The 16,924-nt window shown below is 37.8% G+C and overlaps 1 protein-coding gene across 1 annotated transcript; it reads right to left on the bottom strand.

Moving 5' to 3' along the window:
- Positions 1 to 3,884: 3,884 nt before the first annotated feature.
- Positions 3,885 to 4,928, bottom strand: LOC125835174 (uncharacterized). The gene has a single exon (XM_049514298.1). It carries the CDS (start codon positions 4,926 to 4,928, stop codon positions 3,885 to 3,887), a length of 1,044 nt encoding a protein of 347 aa, XP_049370255.1.
- Between the last annotated feature and the right edge of the window lie 11,996 nt (positions 4,929 to 16,924).

Genomic DNA, 16,924 nt, shown 5'->3' on the forward strand with positions numbered 1-16,924 from the left:
TTCCAGGATTTGTCTTCTTAATAATGTCAACATAGTCACATAATCTAAAGAATTCCAGATTCCAATCACCCATGAACTGACTCATTACCCTGCAGTTGGCTCTATAACAAACAGTTCTCCCTACATTCAAACCCAATTGATCCCTTACCAATTCTTGAATATCCCAAAGTTTTATGTTAGGCTGAGATACAATCCTATCTTGAAATTTATGTGCAATGTACACAGAAGTGCGTAACTTGTTCTTGTTTTAGTAGGGCAGCGATGAAATGGGTGGTACGTCTTCACAATAAAGTCACCATAATTCCTGTCAGTGCTTCCATAAATCTCCCATTTGCATAGTATTTTTCTTTTACATTTGACTCTAATTTTGTGCTTCTCATTAGGCTTAAGTTCGTGTTGCACTTTGTTGTCTACAACATAAGATTACACAGCTAAGAGTGAGTTTCGTATTTCGCCCTTTTCTCCTCTGGTTTCACGACCACCACACACACTCACTTCTCTTCCTTTCTTTCTTTTTCCGTACTAAGCTGAGAGAAAACCAAAGCAAATCAAACCTCCATTTTAATTTCATCCCTCTCTTCCACTGTAAACAAAATCTAGGGTTTCTGCTGCGGAGTTTGAACAAATTTTCATCATCTCTGTTGTCTCTTTCTTGGAGTTACCTCTGGACTGACAAGTAGTAAAATATTGAGGACTTTTATTGTCGAAACTTTATTTGTTTTCTTTTTCAACTTTGTATTTTATTAAGATTATGCGGATCAGATCCACGTGTTCTTCATTATTTAGATGGTTAGAAGAAGGGAAACTAACATATATATGTGTGATTAGATTTCAAGACTTGGAAATATTTACAGTTTCTTGTTATTTTGGATGTTGTTGGGAGAAAATGAAAAAGTTCATTTTAGTGTTCATTTTGGTATAGTGCTTATTTTGGGGGATTTCTAGGGTCTTCTCAGATATGCCGATGATTTAACTGTCAAATCATTGAATATACCCCTAATGGGAAAAGGTTACCCCTGAAATTAGGCAAAACAGTGAGTGGGATTTTCTGTAAAGGGTGATTGCCCCTCTCTGTTGCGCCGCTGATTTTTCTGCATTATAAAAAACCAACATCCCTCGTTTATGAAAAAGCAAACACTGTAAAAACAAAAATGGATTTAACATGTATACTATGAGATCTTTGTATTTCTTCTGTGTCTTTGTTTTTTATTTTGAAACTAGTAACATTTGTATTTCATTTAGTACTTAGGTAGTACTGAAAAACCATATTTACAAAAGCAGAAAGGAAGTATAATCTATCTAAAAACTGAACCAAATCTAAATGGATCCTAAAACATCTATGATTGACTCAATTTCATTGGAGTAGACATTTGTACACCAAAAGCAGAACAACAAAATACACTTAAGCTTTACTTCCTGTAAGTTGTTGTTCCTATTCTCAAAACATCTCTCGTTTCTCTCCCTCCATATAGTCCACCAAATACTAGTAGGGATCATCCTCCATCTTTCTCTGTTTGGGGCCCCAACTCCAGCCATCTCCCAACTGAATAGAGTCTCATCAATCTTGCTAGGCATACACCAAGATATGCCTCTGAGATTAAGGAAAATCTGCCACATCTGCTCAGTAAAGTTGCAATGTAAGAAGAGATGTCTCACTGTCTCATTGACCTTACCACATAAGGAACATCTGTTACATAGAGAGATTCCTCTATTGGCCACATTATCCAATGTAAAAACTGCTTTATTGGCTAGTAGCCATGTAAAGCATGCCACTTTGTGTGTCACTTTGGTCCTCCAGATTTGCTTCCAAGGCCATTTGAAGTCTTGAATGCCACCAGGACTTATCCTCGCCTTGTAACTACCTTTGTTGTGCCCTTGCCACCATAAATAATCCTCGCCTGTTTGTATACCTTGAAAATTCTCCAGAACCTTAAACAATTCAAGTATTCTGGGAATTTCCTAGTCATTCAGATTTCTTCTGAGATCAGATCCCAACCTTGTTGTGTCCACATTTCAGCGACAGTCTTCTGTTGGTGTAGAGCCAATGTAAAGATGTTAGGAAAATGATCTTTGAGGCTCATACCACCCAACCATTTATCAAACCAAAAACTAGTTTTTCTTCCATTTTGTACCTTGACAGTAGACTGATTACTGAGAAAAGGCCAAAATATTCTGATGGATTTCCAAAGGCTAATCCCATAGGGGGTATTTACCTCTTTGGTTACCTATTTATTTAGCTCCTCATACTTGTTGATCACCCTATACCATAGTGCTTGGTCCTCCTGATGGTACCTCCATAGCCATTTCACCTTCAGAGCTTTGCTATGGTTTTTGAGATTCTTGATACCTAATCCACCTTGCATCTTACTTCTGATGATGTTCTTCCACTTGACTAAGTGAAAGCCTTTTCTTTCCTTATTTCCTTGCCACAAGAAGTTTCTTCTAATTTTGTCCAAACTCTGAACTACTGATTGGGGAATATGGAAGATAGATAGCATATATGTAGGGAGAGCATCCAGAACAAAGTTTATCAGAGTTAATCTACCTCCCAAGGAGAGGTACTGTGATCTCCATCTGGCTAGTTTCTTTTCACATTTCTCCAATATTGGGTTCCAAATGTCTATGGCTCTAGACTTTGCCCCCAAAGGCATGCCCAAGTATACTGATGGCAGAGTACCTGTCACTTCTCCCAAGGTTTGTGAGAGGTGTTCCATATCCGGAACCACATTAATTGGATACAAATGGCTTTTGTTCCAGTTTATATGTAGTCCAGATATGGCTTCAAAGTAGACTAGTATGAGTCTCAAAATCAGCAACTGCTCCTCCTCGGCCCCACAAAAAATTAGTGTATCATTATGATGTAGGTGTGTGATCTCCATACTATTCCCAGCAACCTTACTGACTTCAAATCCATGTATTCTTCCTGTTGTCTTGGCTATCTTCAACATATTGTTAAGCCCCTCCATAACTATGATGAACAGGAAGGGTGATAAGGGATTGCCTTGCCTGATTCCTCTGTGTGCACTGAAAAAGCCTTCAGGAGACCCATTGACGAGTACTAAAAACTTAACAGTTGAAATACAAAACTTGATCCAACTGATCCATCTGCTATCAAATCCCATTTGTCTCAACATACTTAGAATGAAATCCCAATTCACATGGTCATATGCTTTCTCAATATCAAGTTTGCATAGTATACCAGGTTTCTTCTGGGACACTCTAGAATCAATTGCTTCATTAGATATAAGCACTGCACCCATTATCTGTTTGCCTCTGATAAAAGCCATATGTTGTTTGTCTACCAACTTATCCACAACTCTCTTCAACCTTTCGGTCAAAACCTTGGACATTAGCTTATAGAAGCTTCCAATTAAGCTGATGGGTCTGAAGTCCTTGAGTTCCTTTGCTCCTATCTTTTTAGGAATCAGTGTTATGTAGGTTGCATTATAGCTTTTTTCAAACATCCCAGTTGAATGAAAATTGTGGAGAGCCCCCATAATGTCATGTTTAATGATCTCCCAACATTTTAGAAAGAATCCCATTGTGTATCCATCAGGACCAGGGGCTTTGTCTATAGCACACATTTTTAAACAGTCAAGTACTTCTTGTTCCTCAAAATCTTCCTGCAATGCTTCATTTTCATCCTCTGTAATGGTAGGATGGTTGCTGATATTTACAGAGGGTCTCTAACCTTCAGGTTCTATATACATCTTTTTGTAGAAAGAAATAATTTCTTCCTTAATTCTGTCTGGCTCTATTATAGTCTCTCCTTGTACTTCCAGTTGATCAATATGGTTGTATCTCTTGTGGGCATTAGCTGTTTGGTGGAAAAACTTTGTATTCCTATCCCCTTCCTTGAGCCACAAAGCCCTTGATCTCTGTCTCTAGGCCACTTCCTCATTCTTCAAACACCCCTCATACTCCATGAAAAGTGTGGCTTTTTTTTCTCTCTCCTCCTCAGTTAAAATTCTGTTGCTCTGATGTGATTCTAACTCAGCCATCTGATTGAGAAGGTTGTTCTTTTGCAATTTCAGATTACCTTGTTCATATCTGCTCCATTCTTTCAATTTCCCTTTGAGGGCTTTGAGTTTGCATGCTAAGATGTAATCTGGCTTCCCATAGAACTCAAAATCATTCCACCAGACCTTGATTCTTTCAACAAATCCTTCTTGGTTCAGCCACCAATTTTCGAACTTAAAATAGGATTTAGATTGTTCCCAATGTCCACACAACAAGGCTATAGGAACATGATCAGAAGTCACTCTTTGCATAGTGGTTTGCTTTATGTTGGTGAAAAGATTATTCCATTCTGTGGAGACCATAATCCTGTCTATCCTGGATGCTGTGATATGGTTATCACCCTTGTACCAGGTATACCTTCCACCACTTAATTGCAGATTAATGAGGTCCATGTCTTCAATGCATTCTGAGAACTCTCTCATTGCTGAGTTTAACCTGTTGCACTCCCTTTTTTCAGAAGGAAATCTACATACATTAAAGTCACCACAAACAGCCCATGGACCATCCATCAAGCCTCTTACATCAGCTAGTTCTTCCCATACAAAGCTCCTCTCCACTATACTATTCGGAGCATACACTCCGGTTATATGACATTCAAAATTGCTTGTCTGAGCTTTGAATTTACAAGAGAGAGTATAGGCTCCAACTTGCATAATTTCCCTTTCCCACATTCTGGAATCCCATAACATCATGATTCCTCCTCTAGTTCCACTGGCCTCTAAACAAGCATATTTAATCCATCTCCCTGCCCAAATTTGTTTAACTAAGTCCTGTACATCGCCTTCTAATTTAGTTTCCTGGAGGCAGACAATGTTTGCTTTCCAGTCCTGCAACAGGTTTTGTACCACCCTTCTCTTTCCCTGTTCATTCAGCCCCCTAACATTCCATGAGATTAATTTTATCCTCATGGAGTATTATGTGATTTCCCCTTCCCCTTCCTTCTATCACCATTGCTTTTGAATTTGACATCAAAAGTTATCAAATTTTTTAACTCTTGTGCTCCCTTATGCTTTGCTCCTTTAACTTCTATTGTTTGCTCCATTCTTCTGGCTTGTCTGCTTGCATCAACCTGCTTAAGCAACTCAAGTGCTTCCTCTTCAAGCCCCTGAAAATCTACTCCAAACATCTTGTGAAGTTTAAGAAGATTTTGTTGTACCCATGTTGTTGCCCTCTGTTCTGAATCAGTTAGCACTTGGGTACGTAGTGGTTCAATCTCCTGTACATCCCAAATTTCTCCAGAATTAAACATCTCCAGATGTTTTTGTTGTGACTCATTTTCGTTTGCAAAAGGTTTCCCCCGTTATGATGCATGCATATACTTCGTTAATGGGTAAACAGGAGATTTCCGCTTCTTTTCCTTCTTCAAATCCTTCTTCTCTTGGCTGGGTCCCCTTGAGATTCTGTAGATTTGGTGTTTTCCTTCCAGTTACATCGCGACTGGAGTAATTTTCCAGAGATTCATCAATCACCACCTCTTGAAGGTCAGAATTGGACTGTGGGCTGAAGTTATTAAAAATAATTGTCGCCTGATCCGGCCCTGTTGACCTATTGTCCAAGTATTTATTTTTAAAGATCTGCACATGCCGAGCACGTGCTACTTTAGTTTTTTTAAAAAATTGGACAGCTGCCTCCAAGTGATTTCCTTCTGTTACATCAACATCGACAACCTGTACTTCTGCTTTCTCGGATATAGATGGTTGGGGATCTATTATCCGCTGTAACTTCAGTTGATCTTCTCCGGTGGTTGTTCTATTGCTCTCCGGCGGGAATTCAAATAGGGTTTTCCTCTCTGCCCAGATCGGAATTATGAATTTAGTTCCATCTCTAGAAATAGAGACTTCACTTGGAATGGTCCGACCATCACTTCGTATTTCGATCCTTGCCCATTTGAGATGGTTTCTCAGTTCTGTCTCCTTCCCTGTCATCAACCATCCACCACAGAGCTCGCCGATCTCCTTGAAGGTCTCGTTCGTCCATAAATGCATAGGCAGACCCATAACCCTAATCCAAGTGGATTTGGGTTTGTATGTAGTTGGTTCACAGCCTACATATGGGTTCCACCACTCTAATTTTATTTTGTTTCTCTTCCATATCCATTCTCCCTGAAGATTTGTTCCGCCATATACCTGTTGGGGAACTCGAAGAGATAGTGTCCACCCAACATCTCGTATATATTGACTCCAAAAGCCTTCTTCCACACTGTTGTAGACCATTGTCTAACATCAGATAAGGTAGGCCTTTCTGCATTGTTTTTGTCAAAGAATCCAATAATGCACCTACCCAACAGACCTTGTTCTCTGCTTTTGACAATTACCTCGGATTCAGTCTTTTTGTCCTTAGATGTGGGTGCCTCATATTTACTGCTCTGCCATTTACTGCCCTCAACCACCTTTGCAAAAGAGACATTTATGTAACATTTTTGGGACTTGATCTTCAACTCCTTCTGTGGTATGCATTTAATAAAGCTTTGTATCTTTAATGCCACACTCCTCCACCCAGCATTAATGTCTAATTCAGGTACTATGATAACTGATCTGTCTTCTCCCTTTAGTGACAGAATGCTCATGTATCTCCCATGAGCATTATATTTCCTAGTACCAAAAAACTAAGCTGCCTGGTACTTATATCGCCATCTTCTCACTAAATTTTTCTGGTCAGATGAAGCTTCCCTGAGGATGAAGCAAATCCATTCCATCACCTTCTCACTAAGTGTAATCCTACTCATCTTGTTTCTGCTTCTTTCTACCCAGTCATACCAAAAGACATGATTGGAAGTCCATCTGGTAATGTCGTAAGATTTGAATCCTTGATTGAAGTATATTCAATTATCCCCCATGGTATAGCAGGGGTATAAGAGGACAGAAAAGGGATTTTGAGGTACCACAGAAGGTGGTAACTCAGTTGATGTGAAGGAAAGGTGATAGTTCCCGGCAAGACTACCGGAAAGATAGAGTTTCTCCCTCCTAGGAAGTAGGAGAGAGAGGGTTTTTGGGGACTGTGCTTGGGAGCAATATTTCTTTACGTTGTTGACTGTTGATGTAATGTACATAAAGAAACAGTGATGATGATTTTTCTATTTCTGGGCTAATCAATTTGGTCTTTGAGATTATCCAATATGTATCTTGGTGTGGTGACCCGGTATGGCTTGTTATTGCTGCTTCTGTCTCTTGCATGCAACTGGTTTTTGCAGCCATGGAGTGATTGACTTCTGTTTTTCCTTATCATAGCATACATCTGATCCCCATTTCCCTATAAAGAAAGAGAGAAAGATTCTTTTCGTGGTTCAATTTTGAGATATGTTGAACCTGCGATTTTCTACTACAAGCTATAAATCATCTTGCAGTCCTAATGTGTAATCTTATTTGTTCAATATCAGCTTAGCATAGCCTAGAAAGAAAGAAGAATGAGGTATCAGAGACTCAACTTCTTTTGCTTACAGTTTAGGTTATTGGATTTCTGCTTCTTAACACTCTGCATGTATGTAGGCTACACTCTATTATCTTCAACTGTGGAACAGTCCTGGAACAATCTTCATCTTCCTTATCTACAAGCACAGTGCATTGTTTGATCTACTTGAGTCCTTCCTGACAACTAAATCTCCGGAAGGTCTTCGTGCAAGTCAACTTGAGTGTAGGGTAAGCATTATTGCAAACTTCTAGGTTCACTTATCTGCTGTTTTTAGTGCCTTCCTTGTTCTCCTTTGGTTAATTGAGTTTGTTGTTTTTGTTGGTCTAGGCTGTGTTATTTTTTCAGAACAGTGGTGGCTGTTCAGGAAAGCAACCCTTGCATCATCCAAAGAGCTTGAAGCTTTGGTGTACTCATCAGATATATACAATGGCAGCAACTTCCGGACTTGGGAAAGTGATGATGGATGCCCTTATTTCCATGCTTATGGAATTGAGAAAATCCTATGGACCTGAAGTGTCTGGTATCCCTCAAAGGATCAGATGGGAAAAAAACTTGAACTACTTCCTAGGGCACTAGATATTGTTTTAAGCAGTGAAATGACAGAGCTTGGTGGATTGTTGTCATACAGGTAATACTTCATATTTCATTTAATAGAAAGATCTATTTTTGTCACACTTCTTTTGATTCATGAGTTATAGTGTGTTCCGACTTACCAGAACTACTCTGCTACTTCCACTTATGTTTTATAATGCTAGTTGTGCTTAGATGTAAATGTTCTAGGTGATACAACCACAGAGAAATAACGTACCTTAAAAAATGAGGAACACATGATGCAGGGATGCCATATTTTTTCCCACCAATACAAACACACACCCTTTTCATCCTAAATTCGATATCCTAGTTTAAGTCTGTCATAGTCTTCAATTATTTCTATGAACATGAGGATATGCTCTTGCAAATGAGTTGTCTGTTCAATAGAGTGGACATTACATTGCAACATGAAAATAATATGTAGTTTTGGTTACAGTAGTATTTCCTCACAACTTTCCGTGAGTCTCGTCTTTTAGTAGCCCAACTTTGTTTGAAAGACGTTATAAGTTACTGTATAATTTCTGAATTTGTCCCGTATTTCCCTATGGTTTTTAGTATTAATGCTATAATACAATTATCTGTAGTTTGGTTAGACTATTATTTTCTACAACTTGCCTTTATAGGCATTTTCTAGTTTTATTGATTTGACAGCTATATTCCTATTTTATGATAGGAAAACATAAGAAGGGTCTCCTTCTTATCATGGATCCCTGAGTTTGTTCCGTGTTTGAAGAAAATATTCATTTGAAAATTATTTCTTTACAGGATTGAAACGTATCCTGTCTATGCTCTTGGAAAAAGAGGTATCGGCTCAATTAATTGATGAAGATGCGACAAACCTAATTCAGCTACTTTTTGCGTCAACTAGGAAGGCAGCATTGGAGAAGATTGTTCCTGCTAGTGATAATAAAAAGAAATATCACACCAAAGCACAAAAGGTGAGGTTCATTAGTTCTTGTTGTTGATACTCTCTGAAACTCTTACTAAATGGTATATTTTTGCTTCAAATGCCATCGTTTACACCATAGTAGGGCAGCGATGAAATGAGTGGTACTTCTGCACAATAAAGTCACCAGAATTCCTGTCAGGGCTTGGATATATCTCATATTTGCATAGTATATTTCTTTCACATTTGACTCTAATTTTGTGCTTCTCATTAGGCTTAAGTTCGAGTTGCACTTTGTTGTCTACAACATAAGATTGCACAGCTCAGAGTGAGTTTTCCTATTTCGCCCTTTTCTCCTCTGGTCTCACGACCACCACACACACTCGCTTCTCTTCCTTTCTTTATTTGTCCATACGAAGTTGAGAGAAAACCAAAACAAATCAAACAAATCAAACCTCCATTTTAATTTCATCCCTCTTTTCCACTATAAACAAAATCTAGGGTTTCTGCTGCGGAGTTTGAACAAACTTTCCTCATCTCTGATGTCTGTTTCTTGTAGTTACCTCTAGACCGTCAAGTAGTAAAAGATTGAGGACTTTTTTTGTCGAAACTTTATGGGTTTTCTTTTTCAACTTTCTATTATATTAAGTGTATGTGGATCAGATCCACATGTTCTTCATTATTTAGATGGTTAGAAGAAGGGAAACTAACATATATATATGTGTGTTATTATATTTCAAGACTTGGAAATATTTACAGTTTCTTGTTAGTTTTGGATGTAGGGAGAACATGAAAAAGTTCATTTTAGTGTTCATTTTGGTATAGTTCCTGCTTATTTTGGGGGATTTCATTGGTCTTCTCAGATATGCCGATGCTTTAGCTGTCAAGCCAACGAATTTACCCCAAATGGGAAAAGGTTATCCCTGAAATGAGGCAAAACAGTGGGTTGGATTTTCTGTAAAGGGTGGTTTCCCCTCTCTGTTGCACCACTGATTTATCTCCATTTTAAAAAACCAACAGCCCTTATTTATGATTGAGCAAACACTGTAAAAACCAAAATGGATTTAACATGTATACTCTGAGATCTTTGTATTTCTTCTGTATCTTTGTTTTACATTGTTGACTGTTGATGAAATGTACATAGAGAAACAGTGATGATGATTTTTCTATTTCTCGGCATATCAATTTGGGCATTGAGATTTTCCAATACGTATCTTGGTGTGGCAACTTGGTATGGCTTGTTATTGCTTCTTCTGTCTCTTGCATGCAACCTGTGTTTGCAGCCATGGCGTGATTGACTTCTGTTTTTCCTTATCATAGCATACATTTGATCCCCATTTCCTTGAAAAGAAAGAGAGAGTGATTCTTTTCGTGGTTCAATTTTGAGATATGTTGAAGTTGAGATTTTTTACTACAAGCTATAAATCATCTTGCCGTCCTAATGTGTTATCTTATTTGTTAAGTATCAGCTGAGCATAGCCTAGAAAGAAAGAATAATGAGGCATCAGAGAGATTGGGATTTTCTGTAAAGGAAATTTGCCCCTCTCCACTCTCCCCATTATTTCTCCATTGATAACTAAAAAGACCAACAACCCTTTGAAATATACAATAAGATAATTAAAAAAAAAAACCTTGAGAGATGATTCTGTGTGGATGACCAACTCGGACGTTCTGGTGATTTTTGTTTGCGTTGAATTTCTCTTTGTGTATGACCGTCTCAGACATTCTGGTGACTTAATTTTGCTTTAAATTTAAACTTGACGACTGTTTATGCATATGCATAAATTTTGCGTCTATAATGCATTGTGCACATGTTTCAGTTGTGCTAGTTTGGTCCTTACGGGGTGTGTTCCAATGCAATTCAAACAGAGTTACACGCTCATAAAATCAGCACGAGGAAACAATGAGGCGATGATAATAGTTTTGTTGAGCTCTTTGAGTCGGGCAATAGAGTTCTGTAGCTGGTGTCTTGGCGGGGCAAACTGAATTTCTGGGAATTTGCAGCTATGCTGGGATAAAAGAACTGAAATCCCCATGACATAATCTGAGCCTCTTGTATTATTTCTCCATTACCAAAACTAACAGCCCTCTTCTAGTCCTTTTCCTTTCTTTCACTTTAAAAAACAAAGAAAGCATTAACATCAGCAGAAGCAGTAGTAGTTGGACCTCATTGTGATTAATTAGCTCTTGTCTAAAGCACCTCAAAGTTCTCTGTCACAATCACTAGGCCGTCCCCATGAGAATTCAATATAGAACATTTAATATGAGGAAGTAGTGCAGGACTCAAACTGATTCATTGTATGACAGCCTGCATTGAATCTCGTTTTGTTTTTATCAACTCAAATTGAGAGCATATACAATATATTTTTTATTTTATGACAGAATATGTTAAATAATTCGAATAATTTTCAGTGATTTTCAGAGCTTTTGCATCACCTTTAATGTGAAGTAATGTGTATCTCTCCACCCCCAATCTTCCAGCATACTTGTCTCTTATGTTTAGCCAGTTAATGTCATTAAAACCTTTGTCTGCTCAGCCTCTCATAGCTCAGCCCCTCAAACTTAAATCTGCAATAAAAGAATTGTTGTATGTGCCCTTAACAAAGTGAAGGGGATTGTGTGTTTTATTGATGCATTTTTGTTAAATGTGCAATTTTTGTTGTGGCAGGATGGTGATGTTGAATATTCACTGCTTGTATCCTTGAAAAGGTTGGATGATGATCTACAATTGTCAAGGAAAATTTCCATCGAAATCTTGCATAATGATCTTGAAAAACCTCCCCAAGGCTTAGCTCGAGTGAAAAAAGGTGGAGGCTTTGCGGCTTAGGTCACAGGTTCAATCCCCACACCATGCAAAGCAAATCCCGGTATTTAAGTGGAGAAGGCTAGAGTGGCGGGCCTATTATCAACCGAGTTTAGAAGGCTATGATTGGTCCAAAGGGCCGGTCACAGACGGATTTCTCGGTTATAATTAAAAAAATATCTTGCCGAGACTTTCGAGAACTTCAGAAGTATTGATGACAAGGTGGGTATACTTTAGTTTGAAAAATTCTATTTTTCTGTAGTTTTGCCAAGACTCAACTTCTTTTGCTTACAGTTTAGGTTATTGGATTTCTGCTTCTTAACAATCTACATGTTTGCAGGCTACACTCTATCTATCTTAAACTCTGGAACAGTCCTGGAACAATCTTTATCTTCCTTATCTCCAAGCGCAGTGCATTGTTTGATCTACTTGAGTCCTTCCTGACTACTAAATCTCCGGAAGGTCTTCGTGCAAGTCAACTTGCTTGTAGGGTAAGCATTATTGCAAACTTCTAGGTTCACTTATCTGCTGTTTTTGGTGCCTTCTATGTTCTCCTTTGGTTAATTGAGTTTGTTGTTTTTGTTGGTCTAGGATGTGTTATTTTTTCAGAACAGTGGTGGCTGTTCAGGAAAGCAACCCTTGCACCATCCAAAGAGCTTGAAGCTTTGGTGTACTCATCAGATATATACAATGGCAGCAACTTCCGGACTTGGGAAAGTGATGATGGATGCCCTTATTTCCATGCTTATGGAATTGAGAAAATCCTATGGACCTGAAGTGTCTGGTATCCCTCAAAGGATCAGATGGGAAAAAAACTTGAACTACTTCCTAGGGCACTAGATATTGTTTTAAGCAGTGAAATGACAGAGCTTGGTGGATTGTTGTCATACAGGTAATACTTCATATTTCATTTAATAGAAAGATCTATTTTTGTCACACTTCTTTTGATTCATGAGTTAGTGTGTTCCGACTTACCAGAACTACTCTGCTACTTCCACTTATGTTTTATAATGCTAGTTGTGCTTAGATGTAAATGTTCTAGGTGATACAACCACAGAGAAATAACGTACCTTAAAAAATGAGGAACACATGATGCAGGGATGCCATATTTTTTCCCACCAATACAAACACACACCCTTTTCATCCTAAATTTGATATCCTAGTTTAAGTCTGTCATAGTCTTCAATTATTTCTATGAACATGAGGATATGCTCTTGCAAATGAGTTGTCTGCTCAATAGAGTGGACATTACATTGCAACATGAAAATAGTATGTAGTTTTGGTTACAGTAGTATTTCCTCACAACTTTCCGTGAGTCTCGTCTTTTAGTAGCCCAACTTTGTTTGAAAGACGTTATAAGTTACTGTATAATTTCTGAATTTGTCCCGTATTTCCCTATGGTTTTTAGTATTAATGCTATAATACAATTATCTGTAGTTTGGTTAGACTATTATTTTCTACAACTTGCCTTTATAGGCATTTTCTAGTTTTATTGATTTGACAGCTATATTCCTATTTTGTGATAGGAAAACATAAGAAGGGTCTCCTTCTTATCATGGATCCCTGAGTTTGTTCCGTGTTTGAAGAAAATATTCACTTGAAAATTACTTCTTTACAGGATTGAAATGTATCTTGTCTATGCTCTTGGAAGAAGAGTTATCGGCTGAATTAAGTGATGAAGATGCAACAAACCTAATTTGGCTAATTTTTGCGTCAACTAGGAAGGCAGTTTTGGAGAAGATTGTTCCTGCTAGTGATAATAAAAAGAAATATCACACCAAAGCACAAAAGGTGAGGTTCTTTAGTTGTTGTTGTTGATACTCTCTGAGACTCTTACTAAATGTTATATTTAAGCTTCAAACTTCATCGTTTACACATGAGAATGGATTCCAAGAAACTGCTTGTGAAACAATAAGTTGTTGATATTTCTGCAACCTGGTAGATCTGTACTGTTTTAGTAGTGTCTTTGTGCTTCAATTTTTGTTGAACTGAATGTTTGTCTTAAATTAGGCCAGTTGGTCAAATACATCAAGATTACTTACTAGTATTATTTAGTGGAAGAGGTGCCATTTTTGTATATTTTCGTGTTACCATCTTTAACATTTTTCTAACAACATTAAGACATTTTATTAAAGTTGGAGTTTGATAATAGAGTGAGCAGTCACATCATTCATTACCATGGAACATAGATGGTAACTATGTCTGTCCTAACCCAATAAGAACTTCCAGGATTTGTCTTCTTAATAATGTCAGCACAGTCACATAATCTAGAAAATTCCAGATTCGAATCACGCATGAACTGACTCACTAGCCTGCACTTGGTTCTAGAACAAACAGTCCTCCCTACAGAGAAACCCAACTGATCCCTTACCAATTCTTTAATATCCCAAAGTTTTATGTTAGGTTGAGATCCTATCTTGAAATTTATGTGCAATGTACACAGAACTACATAACTTGTTCTTGTTTTTAGTAGGCCAACGATGAAATGAGTGGTTCTTCTCCACAAAAAAGTCACTAGAATTCTTGTCAGGGCTTGGATATATCTCCCATTTGCATAGTATATTTCTTTTACATATGACTCTAATTTTGTGCTTCTCATTAGGCTTAAGTTCGAGTTGCACTTTGTTGTCTACTACATAAGATTGCACAGCTCAGAGTGAGTTTTCCTATTTCGCCCTTTTCTCCTCTGGTTTCACAACCACCACACACACTCACTTCTCTTCCTTTCTTTCTTTGTCCATACGAAGCTGAGAGAAAACCAAATCAAATCAAACCTCCATTTTAATTTCATCCCTCTTTTCCACTGTAAACAAAATCTAAGGTTTCTGCTGCGGAGTTTGAACAAACTTTCCTCATCTCTGTTGTCTGTTTCTTGTAGTTACCTCTAGACCGACAAGTAGTAAAAGATTGAGGACTTTTTTTGTTGAAACTTTATGGGTTTTCTTTTTCAACTTTCTATTATATTAAGTGTATGTGGATCAGATCCACATGTTCTTCATTATTTAGATGGTTAGAAGAAGGGAAACTAACATATATATATATGTGTGTTATTAGATTTCAAGACTTGGAAATATTTACAGTTTCTTGTTAGTTTTGGATGTAGGGAGAATATGAAAAAGTTCATTTTAGTGTTCATTTTGGTATAGTTCCTGCTTATTTTGGGGGATTTCTAGGGTCTTCTCAGATATGCCGATGCTTTAGCTGTCAAGCCAAGGAATTTACCCCAAATGGGAAAAGGTTACCCCTGAAATGAGGCAAAACAGTGGGATGGATTTTCTGGAAAGGGTGGTTTCCCCTCTCTGTTGCGCCACTGATTAATCTCCATTAGAAAAAACAAACATCCCTTGTTTATGATAGAGCAAACACTGTAAAAACCAAAATGGATTTAACATGTATACTCTGAGGTCTTTGTATTTCTTCTGTATCTTTGTTTTACGTTGTTGACTGTTGATGAAATGTACATAAAGAAACAGTGATGGTGATTTTGCTATTTCTCGGCATATCAATTTGGGCATTGAGATTTTCCAATATGTATCTTGGTGTGGCAACCCGGTATGGCTTGTTATTGCTGCTTCTATCTCTTGCTTGCAACCGGTGTTTGCAACCATGGCGTGATTGACTTCTGTTTTTCCTTATCATAGCATACATTTGATCCACATTTCCTTGAAAAGAAAGAGAGAGATTCTTTTCGTGGTTCGATTTTGAGATATGTTGAACTTGAGATTGTCTACTACAAGCTATAAATCATCTTGCCGTCCTAATGTGTAATCTTATTTGTTAAGTATCAGCTGAGCATTGCCTAGAAAGAAAGAAGAATGAGGCATCAGAGAGATTGAAATTTTTTGTAAAGGAGGGTTGCCCCTCTACACTCTCTCCATTATTTCTCCATTGATAACTAAAAAGACCAACAACCCTTCAAAATATACAATGAAATAATTTTAAAAAAAAATACCGTGAGAGATGATTCTGTGTGGATGACCAGCTCGGACGTTCTGGTGATTTCTGTTTGCGTTGAATATCTCCGTGTGGATGACCATCTCAGACATTCCGGTGACTTAATTTTGCATTAAATTTAAACTAGACGACTGTTTATGCAAATGCATAAATTTTGCGTCTATAATGCATTGTGCAAATGTTTCAGTTGTGCTAGTTTTGTCCTCACTGGGTGTGTTCCAATGCAATTCAAACAGAGTTACACGTTCATAAAGCCAGCAAGAGGAAACAATAAGGCGATGATGACAGTTTTGCTGAGGTCTTTGAGTCGGGCATTAGAGTTCTGTAGCTGGTGCCTTGGCGGGGCAAACTGAACTTCTGGTAATTTGCAGCTATGCTGGGATAAAAGAACTGAAATCCCCAAGACATAATTTGAGCCTCTTGTATTATTTCTCCATTACCAAAACTAACAGCCCTCTTCTAGTCCTTTTCCTTTCTTTCACTTTAGAAAACAAAGAAAGCATTAACATCAACAGAAGCAGTAGTAGTTGGACCTCATTGTGATTAATTGGCTCTTGTCCAGAGCACCTCAAAGTTCCCTGTCACAATCACTAGGCCGTCCCCATGAGAATTCAATTTAGAACATTTAATATGAGGAGGTAGTGCAAGACTCAAACTGATTCATTGTATGACAGCCTGTATTGAATCTCGTTTTGTTTTTATCAACACAAATTGAGTGCATAGACAATATATTTTTTATTTTATGAAAGAATATGTTAAATAATTCGAATAATTTTCAGTGATTTTCAGAGCTTTTGCATCACCTTTAATGTGAAGTAATGTGTATCTCTCCACCCCCAATCTTCCAGCATACTTGTCTCTTTTGTTTAGCCAGTTAATGTCATTAAAACCTTTGCCTGCTCAGCCTCTCATAGCTCAGCCCCTCAAACTTAAATCTGCAATAAAAGAATTGTTGTATGTGCCCTTAACAAAGTGAAGGGGATTGTGTGTTTTATTGATGCATTTTTGTTAAATGTGCAATTTTTGTTGTGGCAGGATGGTGATGTTGAATATTCACTGCTTGTATCCTTGAAAAGGTTGGATGATGATCTACAATTGTCAAGGAAAATTTCCATCGAAATCTTGCATAATGATCTTGAAAAAACCTCCCCAAGGCTTTGCTCGAGTGAAAAAAGGTGGAGGCTTTGTGGCTTAGGTCACAGATTCAATCCCCACACCATGCAAAGCGAATCCCGATATTTAAGTGGAGAAGGGTAGAGTGG

This window comes from Solanum verrucosum, unplaced genomic scaffold (assembly GCF_900185275.1).
Source record: "Solanum verrucosum unplaced genomic scaffold, falcon-dt-bn FXZP01000123.1, whole genome shotgun sequence".
NCBI lineage: Eukaryota > Viridiplantae > Streptophyta > Magnoliopsida > Solanales > Solanaceae > Solanum > Solanum verrucosum.

What these genes read in the sequence shown, in the direction of transcription:
- LOC125835174 (XM_049514298.1), bottom strand. Translation starts at nt 4,928, where the DNA reads ATGAGGATAAAATTAATCTCATGGAATGTTAGGGGGCTGAATGAACAG.